The sequence below is a fragment of the Desmodus rotundus genome, chromosome 8 (genome assembly GCF_022682495.2).
Source record: "Desmodus rotundus isolate HL8 chromosome 8, HLdesRot8A.1, whole genome shotgun sequence".
Taxonomy (NCBI): domain Eukaryota; kingdom Metazoa; phylum Chordata; class Mammalia; order Chiroptera; family Phyllostomidae; genus Desmodus; species Desmodus rotundus.
In genome coordinates, this window is record NC_071394.1 from 70,568,167 (window position 1) to 70,595,947 (window position 27,781).

General features: G+C 40.4%; 1 protein-coding gene across 2 annotated transcripts; it reads left to right on the forward strand.

The window, feature by feature from the left end:
• The first annotated feature begins 358 nt into the window (after nt 1-358).
• On the forward strand, nt 359-27,607 carry PROK2 (prokineticin 2). 2 transcript variants are annotated; one of them, XM_024556765.3, is made up of 4 exons: nt 359-504; nt 2,551-2,676; nt 24,362-24,424; nt 25,731-27,607. In XM_024556765.3, the coding sequence occupies exons 1-4, from the start codon at nt 424-426 to the stop codon at nt 25,833-25,835; spliced, it is 375 nt and encodes a 124-aa protein (XP_024412533.1). In that variant the 5' UTR covers nt 359-423; the 3' UTR covers nt 25,836-27,607. The 2 variants fall into 2 exon arrangements, with proteins under 2 accessions (XP_024412533.1, XP_024412534.1); XM_024556766.3 differs by lacking the exon at nt 24,362-24,424.
• The last annotated feature ends 174 nt before the right edge of the window (nt 27,608-27,781 follow it).

The following is a 27,781-nucleotide window of genomic DNA, read 5'->3' on the forward strand; positions in this document are numbered from 1 at the left end:
ACGAGGACAGCAGAGAGTCTCAGCCCACAACAGCCACTCGGCGCGTGCGAAGGCCCGTGGCGGGGAGTCTCCCGCGGAGACAGCTGCTGTCTGTGTTCATGTCTGTGTTCCCCGGGCGCGGGGAACCGCGGGGTGGGGGGCACTGCCTGCGTGGCGTCTTAGGCTGGGCGCAGGGCGCCGGCACGTGTCGTCTCCGGCGCCGGCCGGTGGGTGCGTGTGTGAGTTGGGGCGGGGTGTGCCCGGGGAGTGCCCGCGGTCTGCCGGGCGGGCGCGGGCTGAGTCACCGCCGCGCTCGCCTTTATAACCGCGAGCAGACTCTCGGAAGCCGCCGGCCGCCCGCTAGCCCGCAGCTTCACGCTCCAACAAGACCGCCCAGCCCGGCGCTCCCTTCGGCAGCCAGACGCCTCCAGTCCCGAGGGCGCCATGAGGAACCGCTGCTGCGTCCCGCTGCTGCTCCTGCTGCTGCTCACGCCCCACGCGGGGGACGCCGCCGTCATCACCGGGGTAAGCACCGCAGCGCACCTGTCTGCCCGAGGCGCCCAAGGGGGCTGGAGTAGGGGAGGCGAGGGGCACGGGGAGGGTCGCCCGAGCCGGAGCACCTGCCCCGGACGCCCCGTGGCGCACTTAGGAAAGTGCCCTGCTCAGGCAGCAGCTGACGGCGCGGGACGTTGGGCGCTCCCTGGAAGAAGGAGTGACCAAAGTACCACTCTCCCACCTTTATCACCACTTTTTTCCGCCTGCTTCTCCTTTATCCCCACAACCTCTCTCCTGTATTTGGTCTGTTTTTCTGTTCAGATGAAAGATATTTTTCAAAGTCTTCTCAAGCACTTTTTCAAGACGTTCCAGCCTGTAATCTTGAAATTTGAAGGGCCCTTCGTGAAATGCGAAGGGGCAGGGTGAACACCCTACATCCCTAGTCGTAATCCTACTGTGGTCGAGGACTCTGCTCCCCACATGTCCTCCTCAGAAACCCTTTGAAATAACTTGGTCCCAGGCCGTATGTGCGCTTTGAAAAGCAATGTGGTCGCTTTCTTCTGGGTCCCAAGGCTTTCTTTCACCGTATTGAGGTTTTCCCTGTAAAAGTTTCCATTTCCTATTCCTGATAAAGCATCTACAGTGCTCGGGCATAATTATGGGGTAGTAAATGTTTTCGCTTAGAGAAGACGTCCTCATTTGTAAGTAGGAACTAATTCACTTTTTTCCCCACTCCCACCAGTTCTTTGTATGGATCCGAAGGTTGAATTTACAGCACAGAATTAAAAAGTCTAATCTACTTTACATCAACAACACAAAACCGCTATCATTTCCTGATTCAACTGCTTTACTCCCTTTTCTCAAGTCTGAAATTATTTTACATCTCCATTAAATTTCTACAAATACCTAAGTGTACATTATAGGATTTAAATAAAACCTCTGTGTTTGAAATGATGATACATAGATAATGAAATCAAATTTAAATTTAAGGGAAATGTCAATGTCTTGAGAACATAAAGCTCTATTGTACCCCTGTTAATTAGTAGGCTTAGAGCATATGTTAAGCCCAATAGTATTTGGTTCTATCCAGGAGATACTTAATTATAAGCATTGTGATATTTATTAGAGTAGTTTAGAGTTTTGGGGTTTTTTTGTTTTTGTTTTTTACTAAATGTATTTGAATAGTTTTGTCAGTAGCCAGCTGATGTGGTTGAAAAAAAGTTTTTATGGGTCTTTCTAATACATGAGGATTGAAACATGATGGTTTTCTTCCCCTCTTCTCCTGCTGGCTCATTTTAAATTTCTCCTAATCCTCTGAGCCCAAAATTCTTTTGCAATGTAAGTATCCTTTTGTTCCATTCACAGGACAACAGAGTTTGAATAGATGTGCAGTGGGTTAAGGATGAAGGGCATTAGGAAACAGCTGTCTAATTAAAAATATATAAACCTATGCAATTCTTTGTAAATATTTCCAAGAACTGAAGCTTCTTGTTACAAAATGAAATTTTTATCACATTGGATGTTTATCTATAGAGATTTAAGCTTGTTATATAGTTACGGGGGCTGTTTCATTGCTGTCATTTTAACTCAGTGTTACAAAAAGAATTCTTTTAAAAGTCTCTGAATCTACATGGTAACAAAGAAATGTAGTTACGTCTCCATGACAGGAACCATCTGGAGTCAAATGAAAAACTAAGTAACTTATCTAGATGTATTGTCTATAGGAGGTTAAAATCCAAGTGATTGATTGAATTTTAAAAGATTTTTGGCTGGATTTTGACTGTCTTATAAAAAGAGTTGGTGGGGTTTCAGAATTCAAGGTCTTGTGCATCTGTTGAAATAAAATACTGCCTGAAACCTCCACTTTAAATATTTACTTGGTAATATGTGTAGTCTTTTAAAAAATGATTTATATGTTATATCAACTCATTAAAACCATACTTGAAAAGATCATATACTGAATATCTCATTCATGGGATGGGCTGGCTAAAGTGAATTTTTATTGCTAATTTTAGATTTTCTTAGCTTGGGTCTTTTCTGCTATCTGTATTTCTCTGTTTGTTTATTTCATTTCAGGCTTGTGACAAGGACTCCCAGTGTGGTGGAGGCATGTGCTGTGCTGTTAGTATCTGGGTTAAGAGCATAAGGATTTGCACACCTATGGGCAAAGTGGGAGACAGCTGCCATCCACTGACTCGTAAAGTTAGTATATATATTTGCATTCACAGTAGTTCTCGTATGTTGCAGTACCCTAACTTTGAGCAAAGTCTGTGTGACATGAAGCCCAGGGTAATGTGCTTGAAATTGGAAGTTAGAGATGATAATAATGGAAAACCACCTGTTCTTCCCTCTCTCCTTCCATTTGAAAGAATTGTGTCCACTAACATTCTTATTCTAGTGATCATTTGCATGTCATTATTCTCATGACATTAGAGACATTTCATAATTTCAAACACATGAATTTGCTTAAAATCATTTAGGAATACATACATATTATACATATACGTTATACCATTGTATGCTTCTTTGCAGAAATCAGTACAGAAGTTCTTGAAAAGACTTTTAATATCAGGCCTACTGATAAGGCAGAAGTAAAGAAGTTGTGTTGTGGTGGAGGCATGTGCTGTGCTGTTAGTTTCTGGGCTAAGAACTTAAGGATTTGGATTCCTATGAGCAAAGGTGGGAGACAATGTTTTGTTTTTCAGAAATTATCAATAATACAACTAGTTTTGTATCTTAATTCAAGATATAAAAGTAATTAACTCTATCTACAGGATAGATTGTTCACAATCCTAGAGGTGAATGATAGTTAATTTCCTAGTGTATCTTATCTAATAGTTTAATGTCAGAGTGACCTAAAACACACTTTAAAAGAGTTGTTGGCAGTGTGATCATAGGATAGCAGGGTTGGATAGGACTCTGGAGGTTGTGTTGAAGATTCTTACATCTATAGGTGCCAAGCAGGTTTACCCTGCTTCTGGAAGGGGTAGATGGGAGGCAAGAGGGAACTGGGAAGGTGGGGAGCTTGAAAAGTTTTTGCACTTCAGATTAAAAACTTTTGAAGCACAGTGTGATCTGAGCAAAATCCTCCAGAGATGCCAGGTTTCAGTGACTTGCTCTCCTAGTCCCATGTCCTCTCCTTACCCAGCAGTAAGGTGAAGTCCAAAGACACAGAAAGACATGCCCCAGGGCAAGTGGCTTATTGGAGGCAGAGTTCAGTCTCTGTACTGTTCTCTCTACACTTTATCAAAGCAAACTGAATTCCACCTCTGCTGTTTATCACATGTGCATAGAGTTTAAAACTAGTAAAATCAAACATCTTCCCTGTACTCCACAGTTGCGGGTAACTTAATATTTTGACTTCCTTGGACTAAATGTAATGGGATAAATTGGCTTAGGTTTATTTCTGTGAGCTATATGTAACAGGGACTCTGGTTGTTTGGACCTCTCTGAAGACTGAGTGTGGCTTTCCTGTGGTTTCCTTGAGAAATACTTCCTGTTACATTTAGACCATTCCTCCCAAGGGGTTTGATCACTTGAGACTGTACTGTCATTTTAAAACATATTATGCACCTTTTACTCTTGGCCATTTTAGAACAGGAAAGGTTTTAAACCGTTAGTCATTTGTCTCAATGCCAACCTCCCCATGAGGAGGTGAAGCTGGCCCAGCCCCCTTTGGCATTTATCTCAGTTTGGTCCCGTTCCTTACTGAATGTCAGTCGTCTTTTGTACATTTGAGCTGCTGTCACTGAAAAGCTTACTCCTAACAGCCTTCACCTTTAAGAATTATGTTGCTTTTGTACAGTGTTAGCATCACCTCACACACCCTAGGTAAGGATCACTGTTTGCTGAGACAAGTGAAGAGTGACATATACTGTGGAATCATTTTTGTATTAACAGCAATAATAGTTGCCACTTGCTGAATGCTATGATGTGCCAGATATTCTATAGTAAATGTTGCATACTGATTTCTTAATTAATACTCACAACAAGTCTGTAGAGTAGGGTTGTTTTGTCTGTCTCCACACAGCAACATTAAGCCTCTGATGGCTTCAGTAACTGGTAGATGTCACAAGGTAACAGGTCAGAGGGCAGACACCAGATTTCATTTCTTGTCTGTGGTCTTTCCTCTCCACTGTACTCTTCTTTCTCTGTGAAAGCTGTCGTGTTTAATTTGAACATTTTTAGTCCAATTAACCCAGACTGGTTTGTGTGGGTCAGAGGTTCACTGGGATGAGGGTTAACAGTCCAAAGTGGGAATTTGTCTTATACTATAGTTCTGATGCATTTTCCAAATCTGAAATATTTTAAAAAGAGAATCAAACTGTTTCCCTGGTTTCCATATAACTTCTAGTTCAGGTTTCATGTAAGGCCAATTCTGAAAGTAAACAAAATCATTCTCTCATAAACCTGGGTATATCTCTATGCTTTTGTTTTTATCAGTTTTAATAATGAAGTCTCTAATAATAGATTATGGCTTTCATAGTAGAATTAAGTGACAAGAAATTAAGTATTTTTAAAATAAGGTTTTATGTCACATCTGAACATTTGCCCTGTTCAGATACCCACGTGAAATTTGTTTCTAGAACTCAGTGTTACAGTTTTTCATATTGGTTATTTTTCTGTCTTAAAAATACATTTTTTGGTCACTTCAATGACCTATTTTTAGTCTCGCAGTTGTTACTTCTTCTGGTTGAAATTAACCTAACTATCTTAGTAAAAATCAAGATTTTTCCAGAATATCTCTCAATTATATCCTATTCAAAACAACTCAGAAAAATTAATATATATTCTGGTGAAACTCTACTCTGAAGTTTAGTGGCGCATTTGTAGATGGTAAAGAATGGAGATGCAGTATAGAAAATTCTGTTTTAATGTGATGTGCTCATTATGCCGTCCTCCCCCCATATTTTTTAAAGAAAAAAAAAGGGTTAACTGGTTGTGGTCACAGGAATTGGTGACCTAAAAACACAAGGCTCTGAATAGGTGAAGACTACCCCTGTTTAAATTTTAAGTTTCCCATTCTGGTTTGGCCTAGTCATTAGCCACCAATGTCTGTTTACTTAAAATGTCTGTTTATCCGAAACTATTGTTCAGATAAAGTGAACAATAGTTGATGAATGAAATTGAGAACTGTAGGTATGAACTGATAGCCCCTGAATTCAGTTTACTATTTTATTTCAGAAGCATCACCTAATAGGTAGAGTTTGCAGTCACTAACTGCTAGTCTATACTTTCATGATTATGTAGATTTTAACTTTACATTTGATAATTCAAAAATAGGGTAAAATATAAGTCCATCTAGGGAGAATATATTTTATAACCACATTTTTAGGCAAAAAATAACAGTTTTAACTTGGCTTTATTTTTAACAGTAAATTTATTAACAATTAAGAATAAGTTACTGAATCGTATGACTATAGGGAATTCTTTGCTATTTTTAAAAGGTTCTTATTTTAATGTCTGCTAATACCTATACATTTCAGAGTTTACAAAGAGGAACGAATTCTATTCCATTCTGTTTACCTGTTAGCTTTGGAGTTTATAATTATATGATTAGTACTTTATATTGCTTATTGTTTTATGAATTTTTCAACTTAACCATATTTCCTCTCAAAATTTAATCTTTTTATATTTTGCTTCATTTTTATGTCAACATTTAAAAAAAATTAATGTTGCTTTTTTCTTTTTCTTTGAACTCTTTTATTGTTGTTCAATTACATTTCTCTGCATTTTCCCCCCATGACTCCCTGCCACCTTAGCCAAACCCCACCCCCCTTTCTACCTTCCACCCCCCCTTGGTTTTGTCAAGTGTTTGTAGTAGTTCCTGAAAACCCTTCCCCCCAATACCCCTCCCACCTCCCCTCTGGTTACTGTGACAGTGTTCTTGATTTCAATGTCTCTGGTTATATTTTGCTTGCTTTTTTCTTTTGTTGATTAAGTTCCAGTTAAAAGTGAGATCATATGATATTTGTCCCCCAAAGCCTCACTTATTTCACTTAGCATAATGCTCTCCAGTTCCATCCATGCTGTCCCAAACGGTATGAGCTCCTTTCTCTCTGCTGTGTAGTATTCCATTCTGTAAATGTACCATAGTTTTTTGATCCACTCATTTACTGATGGGCACTTAGGTAGCTTCCAGCACTTGGCTATTGTAAATTATGTTGCTGTGAACTTTGGGATAAATAGGTTCTTTTGGATTGGTGTTTCAGGGTTCTTGGGGTATAATCCCAGCAGTGGATTTGCCAGGTCAAAAGGCACTTCCATTTTTAGTTTTCTGAGGAAATTACATATTGTTTTCCACATTGGTTGCACCAGTCTACATTCCCACCAACATTGTACTAGGGTCCACTTTTCTCCACATCCTCTCCAACACTTGTTTGTTGACTGGTTTATGATGGCCATTCTGACTAGTAAGAAGTAGTATCTCATTGTGGTTTTAATTGGCATCTCTCTGATAGTTAGCGATGCTGAGTATCTTTATATGTCTCTGGGCCCCCTGTATGTCTTCCTTGGAAAAGTGTTCAAGTCCTTTGCCCATTTTTTAATTGGGTTGTTTATCTTCCTGGAGTGGAGTTGTGTGAGTTCTTTATATATTTTGGAGATCAAACCCTTGTCTGAGGTATCATTGGCAATTTTGTTTTCCCATATGGTTGGTTCTCTTTGTATTTTAATGCTGTTTTCTTTAGCCATGCAGAAGCTTTTTAATTTGATGAAGTCCCATTTGTTTGTTATATCCTTTATGTCCCTTGCTTTAGGGGACATATCAGTGAAGATGTTGCTGCATGGAATGTCTGAGGCTTTCCTTTCAATGTTTTCCTCCAGGACTTTTATGGTGTTATGACTTATATTTAACTTTTTTATCCATCTTGAATTTATTTTTGTGTATGGTGTAAGTTAATGATCAAGTTTCATTTTTTCGCATGTAGCTGTCCAGATCTCCCAATACCATTGTTAAAGAGACAATTTTTACTCCATTTTATGCTTCTTCCCCCTTTGTGAAATATTAATTGACCATACAGACTTGGATTTATTTCTGGGCTCTCTGTTCTGTTCCACTGGTCTATGTGTCTGTTCTTGTGTCAGTACCAGGCTGTTTTGGTAACAGTGGCCTTGTAATACAGTTTGATATCAGGTATTGTGATCCCTCCTGCTTTGTTCTTCTTTCTCAAAATTGCTGCAGGTCTTCAGGGTCGTTTATGGTTTTGTATAAATTTCTGAAGTGTTTGTTGTTCTATTTCTGTGAAATATGTCATTAGTATTTTAATAAAGATTGCATTGAATCTATAAATTGCTTTGGGTAGTATGGACATTTTGATGATGTTAATTCTTCCTATCCATGAGCATGGTACATGCTTCCATTTGTTTGTGTCTTCCTTAATTTCTTTTTTCAGTGTTGTGTAGTTTTCTGAGTACAGGTCTTTTACCTCCTTGGTTAGGTTTATTCCTAGGTACTTTATTTTTCTTGTTGCTATAGCAAATGGGATCTTTTTCCTGATTTCTGTTTCTGATATTTCATTGTTGGTATACAAAAATGCCTTTGGTTTCTGAATATTGACATTGTATCCCACTGTTTTGCCAAATTCTCTTACTAGGTCAAGCAGCTTTTTGGTGGAGTCTATAGGATTTTCTATGTGCACTATCAAGTCACCTGCAAACAATAACACTTTTCCTTCCTCTTTTCCAATTTGAATGCCTTTTATTTCTTTTTCTGTCTGATTGCTGTGACTAGTACTTCCAATACTGTGTTGAATAGGAGTAGTGAAAGTGGACATCCTTGTCTTGTTCCTGAACTTAGTAGGAAATTGAGAAAAAAAATTGCCCATTGAGTATGATGTTGGCTGTAGTTCTCTTGTATATGGCGTTTATTATGTTGAGGAATGCTCCCTCTATTCCCACTCTGCTAAGTGCTTTTATCATAAATGGGTGTTGTACATTATCACATGCTCTTCTGCATCTATTGATAAGATCATGTAATTTTTGTCTTTTGTTTTGTTTATGTGGTGTATTATGTTTATTGATTTGTGAATATTGTACCATCCTTGCATCCCTGGGATGAATCCCACTTGGTCATGGTGTATGATCTTTTTAATGTATTGCTGGGTGTGGTTTGCCAATATTTTGTTGAGGATTTTAGTGTCTATGTTCCTCAAGAGATATTGGCCTGAAGTTTTCTTTCTTTGTTATATCCTTATCTGGTTTTAGGCTTAGGATGATGTTGGCTTCATAAAAAGAGTTTGGGAATCTTCCATCTTCTTGAATTTTTTGGAATAGTCTGTGAAGGGTAGGGGTTAGCTTTTCCTTAAATGCTCTGTAGAATTCTCCTGTGAAATTATCTGGTCCACGGCTTTTGTGTGTTGGGAGTTTTTTGATTACTGCTTCAATTTCATCAGCTGTTATTGGTCTGTTCAGACTTTCTGCATCTTCGTTGAGTTTTGGAAGATTATATTTTCTAGAAATTTGTCTATTTCACCTAGGTTTCAAATTTCTTGGTGTATAGTTCTTTGTAGTAATTTATTAGAATCCTTTGTATTTCTATGGTATCAGTTGTAATCTCTCCTCTTTCATTTCTGATTGTGTCCATTTGAGTCCTCTCTTTTTTTCTTGATGAGCCTGCTTAAAAACTTGTTGATTTTGTTTATCTTCTGAAAGAACTAGCTGCTGGGCTTATTGATGCTTAGAATTGTGCTTTTAGTCTCTATGTCATTTAATTCTGCTCTGATCTTGGCTATTTCCTTCCTTCTACTTGCTCTGGGCTGTCTTTGTTGTTGTTCCTGGAGTTCTTGTAGACATATGGTTAGGTTGTTTATTTGAAATGTTTATATCTTTTTAGGTAGGCCTATATTGCTGTCAACTTCCCTCTCAGGACTGCCTTCACTGTGTCCCATACATTGTGGGTTGTTGTGAGTTCATTTTCATTTGTTTCCAGAAACTTTTTGATTTCCTCCTTAATCTCATTCTTGACCCATTCATTGTTTAATAGCATGCTATTCAACCTCCATGAGTTTGAATGTTTTGGGTTTTTTTCCCAGAGGTTGGTTTCTAGTTTCAGCCCGTTGTGGTCAGAGAAAATGCTGGATATGATTTCAATTTTCTTGAATTTGTTGAGCCTTGTTTTGTGTCTTATCGTGTGGTCTATCTTTGAAACTGTTCCATGTGCATTTGAAGAGAATGTGTATTTTGCATCTTGGGATGTAAGGCTCTGTATATATCAGTTAAGTCATTTGATCTATGGCATTGTTCAATACCACAATATCTGTGATGATATTTTGTTTGGAAGATCTATCCATTTTTGACAGTGGGCTGTTAAAATTCCCTACTATAATTGCATGCTATCAATAACTTTCTTGAAGGTCTCGAAGATTTTCTTTATGTATTTGGGTGCTCCTATGTTGGGAGCATATATATTTACAATGTTTATGTTTTCATGATGGATTCTGCCCTTGAGTATTATGAAGTGTCTCCTGTGTTCTGTTTTTATGGCTCTTTTTACGAAGTCTATTTTTCCTGATATGGGAATTGCTACCACAGCTTTCTTTTCCTGTCCCTGTGCTTGGAATATTTTTTTACAGCCCTTCACTTTCAGTCTGTGTAAGTCTTTTGTCCTGAGATGGGTCTCTTGTGGCAGCATATGTGTGGGTTATGATTTTTTATCCATTCAGGCATTCTATGTCTTTCAATTGAAGCATTTGGTCCATTTAAGTTTATGGTTATTACTGACAGGTACTTATTCATTTGCATTTTCATACCTGTGTTCCTCTCTCTCTCTCATTGTTTTTCTTCCTGTTCTTAGAGCAGACCCTTTAGTATCTCTTGCAGAGCTGGTTTGGAGAAGGTATATTCTTTTAAGCTTCTTTTGGCTGCGAAGCTCCTTATTTGGCCTTCCATTTTTATGAGAGCCTTGCTGAATAGGGTAGTCTTGTTTGCAGGCCTCTGGTTCTCATTACTTGGAATATTTCTTGCCATTCCATTCTGACTTGGAGCATTTCCACTGGGAAGTCAGCTGCTAGTCTTATTGGGTTTGCCTTGTATATTGCTTCCTGTTTCTCCCTTGCTGCCTTTAAGATTTTCTCTTTGTCTTGGAATTTTGCCATTTTAATTATGGTGTGTCTTGAAGTGGGCCTCTTTGGGTTGCTCTTGATTCGGACTCTGTGTTTCCTGGATTTGTATGACTTTTTCTCTCATCAAATTAGAGAAGTTTTCCATTATTACTTTTTCAAACACGGTTTGGATCCCTTGCTCTTCTTCTTCTCCTTCTGGTATCCCTATTACACAGATATTATTATGTTTAATGTTGTCATTCAGCTCACTTACCATCTCTTCATTCTTTCTAAGTCTGTTTTCCCTTTCCTGCTCTTTCTGGGTGTTTTTTCTACCTTGTCCTCCACCTTTCTGATCCGATCCTCTGCTTTTGATTCCTTCTCCTTTGCTATTCAATTCAGAAATTGTATTCTTCATTTTCTCTTGGCCCTTGTTGATAGGTTCTATTTCCTCGTTCATGTTTATATAGATAACAGTGAGGCATCCTAGTTTCCCTGTAGTTTTTGGTAATTATCAGTGAACTTCTTCTTTTTTTTCTTTCTTTTTTTCTTTATTTTTATTCAATTACAGCTGTATGCCTTTTCTCCCCATCCCTGCACCCCACCCCAGCGAAAACCCCTCCCTCCCCCACCTTCACCCTCCCCCTTGATTTGGTCCCTGTGTCCTTTATAGTAGTTCCTGTAATCCCCTCTCCTCACTGACCCCTCCCCACTCCCCCCTGTCCATTCTTAGATTGTTCTTAACTTCAATGTGTCTAGTTATATTTTGTTTCCTTTTTTTTTTATTTATTATGTTCCAGTTAAAGGTGAGATCATATGGTATTTGTCCCTCACCGCCTGGCTTATTTCACTTAACATAATGCTTTCCAGTTCCATCCATGCTGTTGCAAAGGGTATAAGCTCCTTCTTACTCTCTGCTGTGTAGAATTCCATTGTGTAAATATATCATAGTTTTGGATCCACTTGTTTGCTGATCGCCACTTAGGTTGCTTCCAGTACATGGCTATTGTAAATTGTGCTGCTATGAACATTGGGGTGCACAGGTACTTTTGGATTGGTGTTTCAGGGTTCTTAGGGTATAATCCCAGGAGCGGAATTGCTGGGTCAAAGGGCAGTTCCATTTTTACTTTTGTGAGGAAATTCCATACTGTTTTCCACAGTGGCCTCACCAGTCTGCATTCCCACCAACAGTGCACTAGGGTTCCCTTTTCTCTGCATCCTCTCCAACATTTGTTTGTGGATTTGTTTATGTTGGCCACTCTGACTGGTGTGAGATGGTACCTCATTGTGGCTTTAATTTGAATGTGTCTTATGGCTACTGATGCTGAGCATCATTTCATATGTCTCTGGGCCCTCTGTATGTCTTCCTTGGAGAAGTGTCTGTTCAAGTCCTTTGCCCATTTTTTAATTGGGTTGTTTGTCTTCCTGGAGTGGAGTCTTGTGAGTTCTTTATATATTTTGGAGATCAGGCCCTTGTCTGAGGTATCATTGGCAAATATGTTTTCCCATACTGTTGTTTCTCTTTGTAATTTGGTGCTGTTTTCTTTAGCCACGGAGAAGCTTTTTATTTTGATGAGGTCCCATTTATTTATTCTTTCCCTTATGTCCCTTGCTTTAGGGGACGTGTCTGTGAGCATGTTGCTGCGTGGAATGTCTGAGATCTTCCTGACAATGTTTTCCTCTAGGATTTTTATGGTGTTACAACTTATTAACTCTTTTATCCATCCTGAGTTTATTTTTGTGTATGGTGTAAGTTGGTGATCGAGTTTCATTTTTTTGCACGTAGCTGTCCAGATCTCCCAACACCATCTGTTGAAGAGGCTGTTTTTGTTCCATTTTATGCTCCTGCCTCCTTTGTCAAATATTAATTGACTGGAAAGACTTGGGTTTATTTCTGGGCTCTCTGTTCTGTTCCATTGGTCTATGTGCCTGTTTTTATGCCAGTACCAGGCTGTTTTGATTACAGTGGCCTTGTAATACAGTTTGATATCAGGTATTGTGATCCCTCCTGTGTTTTGTTCTTCTTTCTCAAAATTGCTGCAGCTATTCGGGGCCGTTTATGGTTCCATATAAATTTCTGAAATGTTTGTTCTATATTGGTGAAATATGTCATGGGTACTCTAATAGGGATTGCATTGAATCTATAGATTGCTTTGGGTACTATGGCCATTTTGATGATGTTAATTCTTCCAGTCCATGAGCATGGAACATGCTTCCATTTGTTTGTGTCTTCCTTAATTTCTTTCTTAAGTGTTGTGTAGTTTTCTGAGTACAGGTCTTCTACCTCCTTGGTTAGGTTGATTCGTAGGTACTTTATTTTTCTTGTTGCTATATCAAATGGGATTTTTTTCCTGATTTCTGTTTCTGCAGTTTCGTTGTTGGTATACAGGAATGCCTTTGATTTCTGAGTATTGACTTTGTATCCAGCTGTTTTGCCAAATTCATTTATTAGGTTGAGTAGTTTTTGGGTGGTGTCTATAGGATTTTCCATGTACACTATCATGTATCTGCAAACAGTGATAGTTTCATTTCCTCCTTTCCAATTTGGATGCCTTTTATTTCTTTTTCTTGTCTGATTGCTGTGGCTAGGACTTCCAGTACTATGTTGAATAGGAGTGGTGAGAGAGGGCATCCTTGTCTTGTTCCTGATCTTAGTGGAAAAGCTCTAAGTTTTTGTCCATTGAGTATGATGTTGGCTGTAGGTCTCTCATATATGGCCTTTATTGTGTTGAGGAATGCTCCATCTATTCCCACTTTGCTGAGTGTGTTTATCATAAATGGGTGCTGTATCTTATCAAATGCTTTTTCCTCGTCTATTGATATGATCATGTGATTTTTCTCTTTGCTGTTGTTGATGTGATGTATTATGTTTATTGATTTGCGAATATTGTACCATCCTTGCATCCCTGGGATGAATCCCACTTGGTCATGGTGTATGATCTTTTTAATGTATTACTGGATGCGGTTTGCCAATATTTTGTTGAGAATTTTAGCGTGTATGTTCATCAGCGATATTGGCCTGAAATTTTCTTTCTTTTTTGTGTCTTTATCTGCTTTTGGGATTAGGATCATGCTGGCCTCATAAAAAGAGTTTGGGAGTCGTCCATCAGTTTGGATTTTTTCAAATAGTCTGTGACGGATAGGGGTAAGCTCTTCCTTAAATGCTTTGTAGAATTCTCCTGTGAAATCATCTGGTCCAGGGCTTTTGTGTGTTGGGAGTTTCTTGATTACTGCTTCAATTTCGTCTGCTGTTAGTGGTCTGTTCAGGTTTTCTGCTGCTTCTTCATTCAGTTTTGGAAGATTATATTTTTCTAGAAATGTGTCCATTTCACCTAGGTTTTCAAATTTCTTGGCATACAGTTCTTTGTAGTAATTTCTTACAATCCTTTGTATTTCTGTGGTATCAGTTGTAATCTCTCCTCTTTCATTTCTAATTGTGTTTATTTGGATCCTCTCTCTTTTTTTCTTGATGAGCCTACTTAAAGGCTTGTCGACTTTGTTTATCTTTTCAAAGAACCAGCTCCTGGATTCATTGATCCTTTGAATTGTGCATTTAGTCTCTATGTCATTTAACTCTGCTCTGATCTTGGTTATTTCCTTCTTTCTGCTTGCTCTGGGCTGTCTTTGTTGTTGTTCCTCGAGTTCTTGAAGGCGTAGGGTTAGGTTGTTTGTCTGAAATGTTTCTATCTTTTTATGGTAGGCTTGTATTGCTATGAACTTCTCTCTAAGGAATGCCTTTGCTGTGTCCCATAGGATTTAGGATGTTGCGAGTTCATTTTCTTTTCTTTCCAGGAAGTTTTTGATTTCTTCCCTTATATCGTTCTTGACCCATTCATTGTTTAATAGTATGCTATTCAGTCTCCGTGATTTTGAATGTTTTGGGTTTTTTCCTTTGGGATCGGTTTCTAGTTTCGGTCCCTTATGGTCAGAGAAAATGTTTGGTATTATTTCAATTTTCTTGAATTTGTTGAGGCTTGCTTTATGTCCTGTCATGTGGTCTATCTTTGAAAAAGTTCCATGGACACTTGAAAAGAATGTGTATTTCCCTTCTTTGGGGTGTAAAGCTCTATATATATCAGTTAAGTCCATTTCCCCTAGGGTATTGTTAAGTGACACAATATCCTTCTTGATATTTTGTTTGGAAGACCTGTCCATTTTTGACAGTAGGGTGTTAAAGTCCACTACTATAATTGTGTTGCTGTCAATATCTTTCTTGAAGTCCTCCAAGGTTTTCTTTATGTATTTGGGTGCTCCTATGTTGGGTGCATATATATTTACAATGTTTATGTCTTCTTGGTGGATTCTTCCTTTGAGTATTATGAAGTGACCTTCTGGGTCTCTCTTTATGGCCCTTCTTTGGAAGTCTATTTTGTCTGATATGAGTATTAGTAACCCTGCCCTTTTTCATGTCCGTTTGCTTGGAAAATTTGTTTCCAGCCCTTCACTTTCAGTCTGTGTAAGTCTTTTGTCCTGAGATGGGTCTCTTGTAGGCAGCATATGTGTGGGTCCTGTTTTCTTATCCATTCAGCTCTTCTATGTCTTTTGATTGGAGCATTTAATCCATTTACGTTTATGGTTATTTTCTATAGGTAGTTATTCATTGCCATTTTTTCCTACCTGTGTTCCTCTCTCTTTCTCCTTTCCTTCCTTTCCTTAAAGCAGTCCATTCACCATCTCTTGCAGAGCTGGTTTGGTGGAAGTGTATTCTTTTAGTCTTCTTTTGTCTGGGAAACTCTTTATTTGGCCTTCTATCTTGATTGAGAGCCTTGCTGGGTAATGTAGCCTTGGTTGCAGGCCTTTTTTCTCATTACTTGGAATATTTTTTGCCATTCTCTTCTGGCTTGGAGAGTTTCCATTGTGAAGTCAGTTGCTAACCTTATTGGGGCTCCCTTGTGTGTTACTTCATTTTTATCCCTTGCTGCCTTTAAGATCCTCTCTTTGTCTTGGAATTTTGCCATTTTAATTATGATGTGTCTTGCAGTGGGCCTCTTTTGGTTCCTCTTGCTTGGGACTCTCTTTGTTTCCTGGATTTGTTTGACTTTTTCTCTCTTCAGATTAGGGAAATTTTCCATCATTACTTTTTCAAACAGGTTTTCTATCCCTTGCTCTTCTTCTTCTCCTTCTGGTATTCCTATTATACGGATATTGTTATGTTACATGTTGTCCTGCATTTCCCTTAATCCCTTTCCATTCTTTCTGAGCCTCTTCCTTTTCTTGCTCTTTCTGGGTGTTTTTTTCTACTTTGTTCTCCAGCTAGCTGATACAATCCTCTGCTTCATCAAGTCTGCTTTTCATTCCTTCTACTGTGTTCTTCAATTCAGAAATTGTATTCTTCATTTCCTCTTGGCCCTTGTTGATAGTTTCTATTTACTTTTTCATGTTGATATAGTTTGCAGTGAGTTCATTGTAGTTTCCCTGTAGTTTCTGGTAGTTCTCTGTGAGCTCAGTGAGCTCAGTGACCTTCCTGATAACTATTGCTTTGAACTCAGTATCTGATAGTTGACTTGCCTCTTTTTCAGTTAGCATTGTTTCTGGGGCTTCCTCCTTTCCTTTCATTTGGGAATTGTTTCTTTGTCTTCCCATTGTTTGTGAGACTCTTCTTGTTAGCCTCTGCTTCTTAAATTGATGTATTCTGACTCCCTGGGTTTATGGTATGAACTTCTATGGTAGAATGCCAATGGGATTCAGTGGTGCTGTCTCCTTAATCTCCTGTGCTCACTGGTCTTGAGCTGACGTTTATGGTGTAACACGGTCTAACTCTGGTATTTTCAGCACTCCAGGTTTTGTTGTCTCACCTGTGGGAAAAAGAGAAAGGGAGGGAAAAAGAAAAGAAAAGAAGAAGGGAAGGAGGGAAAAAGGGAATAGAAAATGAAAAGGAGGATGGAAGAAGGAATAAAGAAAGATCGTAGGCAAGATAAGGATTTTAACAAAAATTAAAACAAAAGAATAAATAAAAGAAGGCAGGAAGAAGGAATAAAAAAGGTAAAGGATGGAAGGAAGAAGGAGTAAAAAAAGAAAGAAGGACAGAAAGGAAGAAGGAATTCAGGGGGAAAGGAGGAAAGAAAAGAAAAGAAAAAAAAAAAGGTCTTCTACTGGCTTTCAACTGGTCAGGTTAGTTCTGCTGGTCTTCCTGTCTGTGGAATGGGAGGGGGTGGTTGGAAGGATTGGTTTCACTTTTTTCCCTTCCTGAGCCACACTCTTCGCTGTTGTTCAGCCTCCAGTCCAGTTCCTCAGTGTCCTTCTGCTCCGCACTAGACCTTTAGTTCACCAGTTGTGCTGTCCTTGAGTTGCACCAATTAGGGGCAACTCACACTCCACCTTTTTGCTCTTTGCTTTCTTAGATGCTAGGGGCTCTCGGTGCTGCTATGGGGTGGTTCAGCCCCCTACTGGCTCGAGTCCTTCCGGGGAATTCAGTCTCCTCTAGCCCTGCAGCTCCCCTGTGCTGGGTGTTCTATCTTTGTCCTAGAGAGCCAGTAGGCCCTGCAGGGTTCTGTGCACAGGAGCTAGGTCGGAGTTGTAGGTGTGGTCCCTTGCAGGCAGCCAGGCCGTTGATCAGTCAATCTGCTGCTTTGGGCCTGAGTCGTGGGGGCCGGGGGGGGGGGGGGGGGGCAGCCGATCTGGACTTGACTTGCGCAGGGCTGGTGGGGCCACTTTGGGCCTATGGGTGGGGCAGCTAGCCTCTGCTCCTGGTGCACACCCACTGGAGGTTTTAGGTGTGGGCGCCCCGCCAGGGTTTCAGATGTGGGCCCCTAGTCCGCTAATCTGGGTGCGGGCAACTGGGCTTCAGGTGAGCGCTGGGGCTGCTTATCCCGCGTTCACAGTCCAGGGGCTGAGGGGGGTGGGGCGCCAGAGGCTGTGGCTGCTGCTGAGAGTTCTCTAATTAGCTGTTGAGTGCCTCTGTTTTCGTTTTCTTTTTGAGAAATTCTTCCTATTCAAGCCCTCCTGGTCCAAAAAAGCACGTGAAATTCTTCCTATTCAAGCCCTCCTGGTCCAAACAAGCACGTGGCTGCTCACACAGCCCAGCCTGAGTCTCTCCCAACAATACTGCAGCAGACCCTGCGCCTGGGCGGGAGCTTCCGCCACCCTGGTCCCTGTGCAGGTCCTGGGGACCTTATTGTCCTTAAGCACTCTTCTTACCGTCTGATCTTTCGATGTCCTCTCTCTTTGGTCTCCGATCTTCATATATGCTGGAATACCGTTGGCTGTTCGCTCTGCTCCTCAGATCAGCTAGGTATTTCACTGGCGTTGAGGGGAAGTGGACTCCTCTCCCACCTATCTCGCCTCCATCTTATGTCATTGCAGACCTACAGCTCCTGTAAACTAGCCACAACATTATCGCGAGACCGCATGAATACGAAGCTCCTGTGTCTGGCAGAGCTGGTGTGAGACGAAGAGACAATCCTTCCCTGCCGCCAGGATAATCAAGAGTTTCAGGAGGATCTTTGAGCACACACCGAGATAGTGAGGAGCCAGGTGCAAAGCACATACGATGGCGTTTCACGTATCTTCATATTCCATTGGTCAAATACACTGATCCGTCGCGAATGTCCCGGACAACTCGCTGGGAGAGCACTAGAAGACTGCTCAGCTGAGAGCTGAAGCAGAAAGTGCACGTTTTTCCTCTTTGCAAAAGGAAATTGCCTAATTTGGAGGGATATATTGTTATTTCTAAATTTTCCAGGGCAAGGGCAGCCAATTTTCACTTTAAGTCTTGGGAGACCAACGTAACAACCTCTAGACCACACGCACTCTCACTCAGTGAACTTCTTGAGCTTCTTTACAACCACTGCTTTGAACTCAGTATCTGATAGTTGACTTGCCTCTATTTCATTTAGCATTCTTTCTGAGGCTTCCTCCTCTCCTTTCATTTGGGGATTGTTTCTTTGTCTTCCCTTTGTTTGTGAAACTCTTCTTGTTAGCCTCTGCTTCTTAAATTGACCTGTTCTGACTCCCTGGGTTTATGGTGTGAACTTCTATGGTAGAAGACCTGTGAGATTCAGTAGTGCAGTCTCCTTGATCCCCTGAACTTGCTGGTCTTGGGCTGTCGTTTATATTGGCTCTGTGTATGTCTTTGGGTTTTGATTGATGTTGGGTCTTTCTTTGGTGGGTCCTTTCCTACAGCTGGTTTACTGAGGGTCACTCCATCCACCATATCTTGTATTCTGTTTTGCTGGTGTAGGCAGGTTGTGTTGAAGCCGGTTCTTTTGTGTGTACCAGGTTTTGAGGCTTCTCTCTTACTCTTGTTCAGTTGTTTGTTGTGGGTAATTTCTCCACCATTTGGTTGTATTTCCAAACCAGTCCTGCGTTGAGTTAGTGTGGCTTCCATTCCCTCCCTCACCTTCTTCTGTTGTTATGTCCTTTGTTGGTGGGTCCCCTCTACCAGCAGGTGTACTGGTGTTCACAGCTTCCACCTACTCTTTTTTGTGATTAGTTGGAGGGGGAAGATGAAATGGTAAGACAGCAGGAGTGTATTCCATGATATTTAAAGTACCAACCCGTAGACAAGAGATAGAAGATCCTTTGGATATGTATAGTGTTAAATGTGATATTTCACTCAAGTAGGAATTTTTTAAAAAGTGTGGAAAAAAGATAAGACTCTTGTTGGAGGGAGAGGGATTGTGAGTTGGCTCTTGAAAGCAGTGAGCTTGTGGGAGGTCAGATTATGAGGTAAGTGAGAGTAAAGGATAGAAAATAGGTGTAGAGTGTGAGAGAATAGAGTTAATCACAACAGTAATAAAGTTCCAAAAACAGTGAAGTGAGCTAAGATCCAGGGGGTGTGCTGTGTAGTATTTACAATTGTATGGAATAATAATTAATTACAGTAGTAATGGAGCAACAATCATATGATAGAATCTATGTGATCTGAATAACTAGAATAGTAAGTACATGACCCAGAGCAGTGTGCTATTGGGACACAAGTGACGTGAAAGACAGAAAATTAAAAATACACTATGAAAGAGAAAACAAGGAAAACCAGTCAAACAAGGCAAGTTAACAAACAAAGCAAATAAGACTAAATGGAAAGAAGAGAAATAAAAACATACTAATAAAATAAAAGATGTAAAAATAATGAAAAATAATAGTAATATAAATATACAATAACTTGCAAGTTCTGTGGAATAGCAAAGTAAAATTAGTCTCACTGTCTCAGTTGTTGGGATGACCTGTCTTTTGGTCTAACTCTGGTCTTCTCACAGCTTCAGGTTTTATTGTCTCACTTGCAGGAATTTTTTTTTTAAAAAGAAAGCAAGCTAGAAAGAAGGGGGGTAAAGCCTCCTGTTGGCTTTAAAAGGACACAGCAGTTATGCTAGTCTTCCTGGCTGTAGCAGGCTGAGGGGGGATTGGTTTGGCTTTTCTCCCTCCCTGTGGTTTTGTGGGGATGGGGGCCAGGTCTGAGCCACCTTCTTCATAGTTGCCCAGTTCCTCAGGACCCCCAGTGCCCTTCTGTGCCTGGCCTATGCCTTTAGTCCACCAGTTGTGCTGTCCTTAAGGTGCAGCAATTAGAGGCAACTCGCACACCACCATCTCACTCTTTGCTGTCCTGGATGCTAGGGACTCTCAGAGTCTCTTCAGGGTAGTTGGGCTTCCCCACTGAGTTAAATCTTTCTGGGGATTGCTGACTCCCTGAGCCCTGCAGCTCTCCTCTGCAGGGGAGGCAGGGGGCGTCTCCACCTTCTGCTTAGTGCCAGTCGCCCTGTTAGGTGGGGGCGCCCCCGTGACTGCCGGGGCGGATGCAGGTGCACAGCCTCCTCTGCTGCTGCAGCCAGGGCAGTGGGGTCTGGCACGCACTGGCCTCCACTGATGTAGCGGCAGCCGTGGAGGGTGGGAGGTGGCTGGGTCAGTGGCGCACCACTGTGGTAAGGGGTGCGGTTGATCGCCCTGCGCTGCTGAGGCTAGGGGTAGGGTAGGGGCGCAGCCATGTTCCTGGCAGCAGAGGTGGGACCAAGGCTGAGGCTGGGGGAACCTGGCGGGGGGTAGGCGGGGTGGCTGCTGTGGGAGAATTCCCTAAACAGCCGCTGAGTGTCTCTTTTTTTCCCCTTTTTGAAAAAATTCCTCCTGTTCAAGCCTGGTCCTCCAGACAAGCACCTGGCCTCCCTCTCACACAGCCCAACTATCCAACCAGACTGGAAACTATCCAAGTCACGGTCCATCACTGCCTAACTCTTCCCAGCCATCCACAGTCTCAGTGGGTGCACACCACCCCTGTGTGTTTGCCACTTCGTCCTTATTGCCCCAGCGACTTCAAGCATCCAGGTCCATCCTGGTGCTGCTCAAAGCTCCCTGTTTGGCAGGGGAGGGAGCCAGTTGACCCGGCTTTCTCCCAAGAATCCTGCGGCAGACCCAGCTGGTGCCAGGCCTGGGGCTGCAGCTGCCCTGGTCCCAGCACTGGTCTCAGGAACCTTATTGTCCCAAAGCAATCTCCTTACCGTCTGATTTTTCAATGTCCTCTACTGTTTTGGCCTCCAAACTTCATATACGGTGGGATACCATTGGTTATTCACTCTGTTCCTCAGAAGATCGGCTAGGTGTTCCACCTGTGCACAGGGGGAAGTGGACTCCGCTCCCACCTATCTCGCCACCATCTACCTCATTCCTAAAGGTTTGCTTTTGGGTTCAGCTGTACTATAAAACTTGACAAATACATTTTTCATTTCTGAAGGAAAAAATTCAAATTAAATCATGGGTCTTTTGTTTATGTAAAAAGAAAAGGAAGATTTAAAAAACTATTAACTTTCTATTATAGACTCAACCTGTGACAAAACATTGTAAGCATGGTTGAATTTCAGGGTGGAGTATACAATTTTTGAAATGGCAACTAAATTATAACTTACATCACTACAAAATGTAGTGAAAGACAGGTGGAAGAAAGTTTAATGTGCTCATTGCCTCATCTTTAATATCATGGATATCAGGAACCCCTGTCTACTTTTGATTCTCGGGGAAGGATTGTAGCTGTGACTACAGGTTTATTGACCATTGGCACAGAGATGCTCAAGCAATAAATGATTTGATCTAATACAGTTTTTCAACCTGGACACTACCAATATCTGAGTCAGATAATTCTATGTTGTAGGGGGCTGTCCTGTGCATTGTGAGATGTTTAATAGCATCCCCAGCCACTATCCACTATCTAGTTGTGACAACCAAAATGTCTCCAGACTATGACAAAAGTCCCCTGGCAGGTTTGGGGACATTTGGAGGGTGGGGTTGGGTATTGGAGTCATCCTCATTGAGCACCACTTGTCTAATAATACATTAATCTAGACTACAGGACACAGTATAGGAGATGCAGCACCCTCATCTCATTAGGAGCTTCAACAGCTACCCAACCACACAGCTTCTTTTGACCTCGCACCCTCATGGGGTGCTTGTGGCTACCAAAGATGAGGGCCAAGTTATGTGGGGGATCCCCTTAATCCACAGAAACTACTATCTTTCTTTTTTGCAAATCTTTTGTCACCCCATAGCCTAAGAGGCCCAAGGCCTGCATGTCAACAGCTCCCCTAATCCAAGTTCCACACCACCAGTGAGGCCAACGCACCATTTCTGTTTTCAGTCACACTTTCTGAGGAGATAGTGAAGTGGAAGGCCAAGGTCAGGGAGGCTTCCAGTGTCCCAGGCTCATGTTATCCCTCTACTCATGAGAGAGAAATGGAAAAATGATTGCATTATTTAGTGTCACATGAATGCATACATATTTTTAAAAATTGAAGAAACAATTTAAAACTTTACAAAATTAAGATAGTGATCTTCATAATTATTAAAAGCAGAAATTTGGGGAGCTGAGACTTTCAATTTTTATTTTATGCGCTATTCTGCCATTTGATTTTTTAAAACTATGTACCTTTATTGAAAAATATTGCAACAAAACTGGTTTTAATATAAATAAAATTACAATAGGACCAAATTTTTAATGTCACATGACTAGACTTTTCTTCCTGTGTTCCATTATACTTTCTTCTGTAACAAAATTGTCTCTGTTTTGAGAGGAATCACCAAAAAAAATACCTTTGTTTTGTCTCAGTGCTATTTCCTTTTTAAAAAGGTGCTGCAAATGGATAAAGATCATGCCTTCACCAAGAGCTTCATGTTCTCCCTTGGTGTCTTCTAAAATTTGCTATTTAGAGTTCCATTAGAAACATTGGACTGAGTACCTAGTTGATTATAAAGTAAACCATCAAGTGTGGGCTGAATGATTAGCCCTTGACTATATTTGTGTATCTGAATATGCATCTTTGGTAAGCACTTGCCTATTCATTGGTGACCATCAGACACCTATTAGGTTTGTCACACAATGTACAAGTATATAGATCTAGAAGTGAAGGGGCCAGTCAAGAAATTGGCAAGGATCTCTGAGTGTGTCAAGTTGGAAATTGTGGTCTTTGTTGCATCTGGCCTCTTCCATGTGGGAGTTGGTGTGTGGGGTGCGGACAGGTCATATGACCTGAGATAGTTGTCCCTTTGCTTTCAGGGAAGTCACAGACTACGATGGTGGCCAGGGTAGAGGAGGGAAATTAGCATTTAACAAATATTTTCTTGAGTGCATTCTATGTACCAGACTAAGTGCTATGTGCTCATAAATAACATAGACTTGTCCCTTCTTCAAAGAGCCTAAGTCCAGGCATGGTGGTATTCGAGAGAAAAATTTGGAAGAAAGTGGGACTGGATTTGACTATGACACTTTCCCTTTCTAGCTGGGTGTGACCTCAGTTAGGGACATTACTTCACCTCAAGAGGAAGCCACTTAGCTCATGTCAAAATGAGGACTGGCACATGGGCCTTATTTGACATTTGTACACGATGCCTTACAAGGCCTGGCCCATGTCAGGCTACCACTGTTGTTTTTCTTTTCTGTTTGCTTTTGGTGCTGACAGCCCATGTTACAAGCCAAAGGATGATCATAGTGTTGTATTGCACAGGACCGTAAGCACCGTGGGGCACTTATTAGTAGCTGAAACTATCTTACTTATCTTTCATCATTAACATGTGATCTCTGTGATGGGCAGGGGCTTTCCTGGTTTTGTTTATTGCTGTATCTGCAGCTCCTGAAGTACATCCTGACATGTTGGTGACACCAAGTAAATGTCTGTCAAATGAATGAATAAAAGAAATGTGCTTGGTATTTTCTAGGTACAAGAATTTGACTTGCTCATTATAACTTTAGTTCACTTATTTCAGGCTACTTTTCCTTGCAGATTGCTGCCTATGTTAATTTTTCTCAACCTCAGCACTGTTGACATTTTGGACTGGATAATTCTTTGCTACGAGGACTGTCCGGTGGACTGTCCAGTGTACTGTATGATGTTTGTCAACATCCTTGGCCTCTACCCACTAAATGTCAATAGTACTGCCCTCTCAATTGTGACAAAGAAAAATGTTCTGTGGACCTTGCCTACATCCTCTGGGGGAGTGGGGGAAGCATCACCCTCAACAGAGAACCACTAGCCCAAGCAGTAGCTTTAGTCTTGACAAAAAAAGAAGCTCTCAAAGTCTCAGAAGGGATGGTAAAGTTCATGGAGTATAACTTCTCATACTATCCTGTAACTGTCCACACTAATCCAACTGCACCCACCTTCTCTAACATAATCTCAGTGGCAACAAATGAACTAACCATCTGTGTATCTTTTTACACACGCAGTGACAGAACCATTCTGAGCATAAGTCTGCATGGTGCTGATGGCCATGGTACCCATGTGTAGACAATGCCATTAGAGCCTTGAAAGCAATGCCCTTTCAAGAAGACAGAGGCACGTGAATGTCTCTGCCTGTCCATCACATTCATGCCCTGCCCTTTTCCTGATTCCCTTTGTATATATTGATCTCAGTCATCTCCCTGGCCCTTCCAGAACCATTTTGGAAAGGGGAGGCAGGAAAGAAGAAACAAGAAGAGAAGAAAAAGGAAAACAAAGGTAAGAATACCAGGAACATGGTACAATTCAAAGTTAACACTCAGAATAATTAGTCTTGACCCTTGTTGGATCTGTTCTATCAGTTCAACCCCAAAACAAAGTTAGAATGGTTCTGCCACTGTCTATAGACAGTTGTTCTTTCTTTTCTTTTCTTTTTATGTATAAATTTATTTAGAAGGCATCAGGAAGATGCATCTCAGATTTCTCATAAGGACATGTAATTGATGTGAGGTGGCTTTTTGGCAAAATAGAATAAAAAATACACTACCATTACATCAAATAAAGCATTTGAGTTGGAAAACAGGAAGGGTATATTTTCCTGCCATGTGTAAACTATAGAACGACCCGAGGTGTGAGTCTCTACTAGCTTGCCTCTCTCACTTTAGCCTGAATCTGAGTTATTTGCCGTCTCAATTCATTGGCTCGCCTGTTCTAAGCCTGGTGTTAAATTTTCTCTGTATAACTTGCAAAGCAGGCAGATTCTCATGAGGCACCATTCCTAGGGGAGGAAGGATAATTTTTGCACTCTGCCTCTAGAAATAGCATACATATTTGGAGTGGGCTCCACTTGCCCCTAACACAGAAAGCCATCACACAAGTTGCTGGTTGACCCTTCTCAACCATTTTCATTGGTGACATGGACAAGGCTCTTAGAACATTAGTTGAATGACTGTTGGATGAATGAATGATTAGTTGAAGCCGGCCTTTCACTGCAGGCTCTCCCTAGGCAGGGTTTAGTTAGTTACATTTCAGCAAATGGAGCTTGCCTCCTCTAACTTTCCTCTTGTTCCTTCTCTTTCCCCCCACCCCCAGAATTTTGATTCCTCTGACATTTGTGTGCAAACACATGAAGTTATATATTGCTCATTTTCAGTGAATTTATATTTGCTTACTATATAAATGTGGTCATGCCATAGTGTAATGGTCTTCCTAAGGAGCTTCAGTAGCAGGACACTATAAAAAGAATTAAAATGAGAAAAAGTAAAAGGCAGTATAGCTTGATGGTTAAAAGCTTAGCCTCTGGTCCAGCTGCCAGCAAAGCTTCAAGTTCTGGATGTGTTACCTTGGGCAAGTTACTAATGTCTCTGTTTCTCAGTCTCTCATCTATAAATGGGTATAATTAGTTGCCATCTTCAGAGTGGTTGTAAGGATGGAAAAGGATAATACATAAAAGTGCTAAGCATATAACCTGATAAATCATTAGCACTCCATAAATGCTAGCTATTAGTAAAAGATTTCTCAAGAATAGTTTGGTTTTTTTTTTTTAATGTTTCCTGCTCTGACTCGGTTTTCTTTTTTATTTTAGGTTCCATATTTTGGGCGGAGAATGCATCACATGTGTCCATGTATGCCTGGCTTAGCCTGTTTACGGGCTTCATTCAACCGATTTGTCTGTTTAGCCCGCAAGTAATCACTTTAGAGTAGAAACTTTAAATGTGAATAGCCACATGACTTCTGTAAAGTCTATTTCTTTGTGATTGTACCAAAAAAATAGTATGCCAGAAAGAAATGCTATTACTTCCTCAACTTTCCAAGTAACCTTTCTAGATTTGATTTTTAAATGACCTATTTTTTATTGAAAGGATTTTAATTTTGGATAGAAATGTAACATGCAAGGTGTTATAGAATTGTTTCTCATTTCCCTGTTTGTTTTGATTTGATTTTGCTTTTTAAAATGCCAATAACCTATTTTTACAAAAATGAGGAGAATAAGAATTTGATATCTTGTTACAGAAACATTTTTTTTTTAACTCTCCTTCTCCCGTCCCTGCCCCACCACACATACACACATTCTTGTTCACTCTTTGGTCTCTTGTCTCTCACTCATCAGAGAATTTTAAGGACCTCAGTTTGTTCATTGCCATTTCTCTCCCTGCCCCTCTGGCATTTAAAAATGTGTATGCGAGAAGGGGTGGGGGATTGTCCATATCCTTTAGCTCGCTGGCAGAATCGCTGATGAGAATCAAGTTTTTTTTTTACTGATACTTAAACAGTGAAGAGAGTATAGTTGAACTAGACACTCCACACTTACATGGAGTGGAGGTTGGGGTGCTGCTAAACTTCCACTGAACCTGTCTATGCAAAGGGGACCTCAGGTCTGCTGTTTGACTATATGACAGAAGGAATGGAAAGTTAAATTAATTTAGTTCAGATTTGTAGACTTGGGATTTTTCTTTTAAGACTTTCCAGTACAGTAGCAATTTTCAACCAGTCTTCTGTAAGAATTTTAAAAATAGGCAATACCTAACTATTGAGTAAGGGACACTGACCTCTTTTCCCTTAGACTGTCAAATAAAAAAATGACAACAGCCAACACAACAATAGCCATCCTGTGTGAATGAATCAAATTTATACCTATGTTTGTCAGATCAGCAAAATAATATATATTTTTGGCATGCTGCAGAATTTTAGTAATTAGTTTATGTGTGCCATGAGATAAAAAATGTTGAAAATCTCCACAATACAGTATTACATTTATTTCTCTTTATGAAGTTAATTTTATTAGAAAGGTCTCAGAGTTAGAGATGTTCCCTAAAATGTCACTTGGAGAGGAAGTATTGATTTTAACCTGGTGTAACACTAGTTATCACTTTTAAATTGGTATTAAGTTGAATTTAAACTTCATTTATAACCAAAAGTTCTATTATAATGGGTTGCCTAACAGCCTGCCATTTGTACCTGTATCAATATTGCTGTGTAAAAATTCTGTATCAGAATAATGATAGTATTGTATATGATTTGATTTTAATATTATATCCTTATTTTTGTCACTGTTGTCTTCAGTTTTTATTACAAGCATATTTTTATATAGCCCACAATTGGCAAAGACTCTTCAGTTGGTAAAATAGCACTAGTAGTATGGTGCATTTTTATTTTGCATATAGGGAAGTTCTGTTTGCATGAATTTTAAGGTAGTACAAAAAAACTCTGTAAATCAGTAAAGTTTTGGAACATGAAGGGAAATTATGACATGCAAAACTGATTACAATCAGAAATGGATTCAGGAGGTTTCACTGTTTGATTCAGCAAAGAGTGATGGAGTGTTCATCACGGTGCATGGGCAAGGTGCTGGGTACTACAGTGATGCCAATGTAGCCTGACCTTGAATAACCCACCAAGTATTGTAAATAGAGTGAGCATCGCAAATAAACAATTTATGAACTGTGTTTCACTGACTATGACCATGCCAATCTATAAACTGTTTCAAAAAAAAAAAAGTGTTCATTTTGTAGTTCTTTACTTAGCCAGGGCTTACAATTGTACATTGTGTGTAACTTTACCCCTGAGGCTAACATGCTCATAAATGTATGGAATTTTGCTGTACTAATTACCATACTTGGTCACAGAAGTATTATT

Bases quoted from the DNA above. Each gene is read 5' to 3' on its own strand.
- PROK2 (XM_024556765.3), top strand. From the start codon at position 424: ATGAGGAACCGCTGCTGCGTCCCGCTGCTGCTCCTGCTGCTGCTCACG. The intron at 505-2,550 runs GTAAGCACCGCA...ATTTCATTTCAG, and splicing joins ACGCCGCCGTCATCACCGGG to GCTTGTGACAAGGACTCCCA. The intron at 2,677-24,361 runs GTTAGTATATAT...TGGCCCTTCCAG, and splicing joins GCCATCCACTGACTCGTAAA to AACCATTTTGGAAAGGGGAG.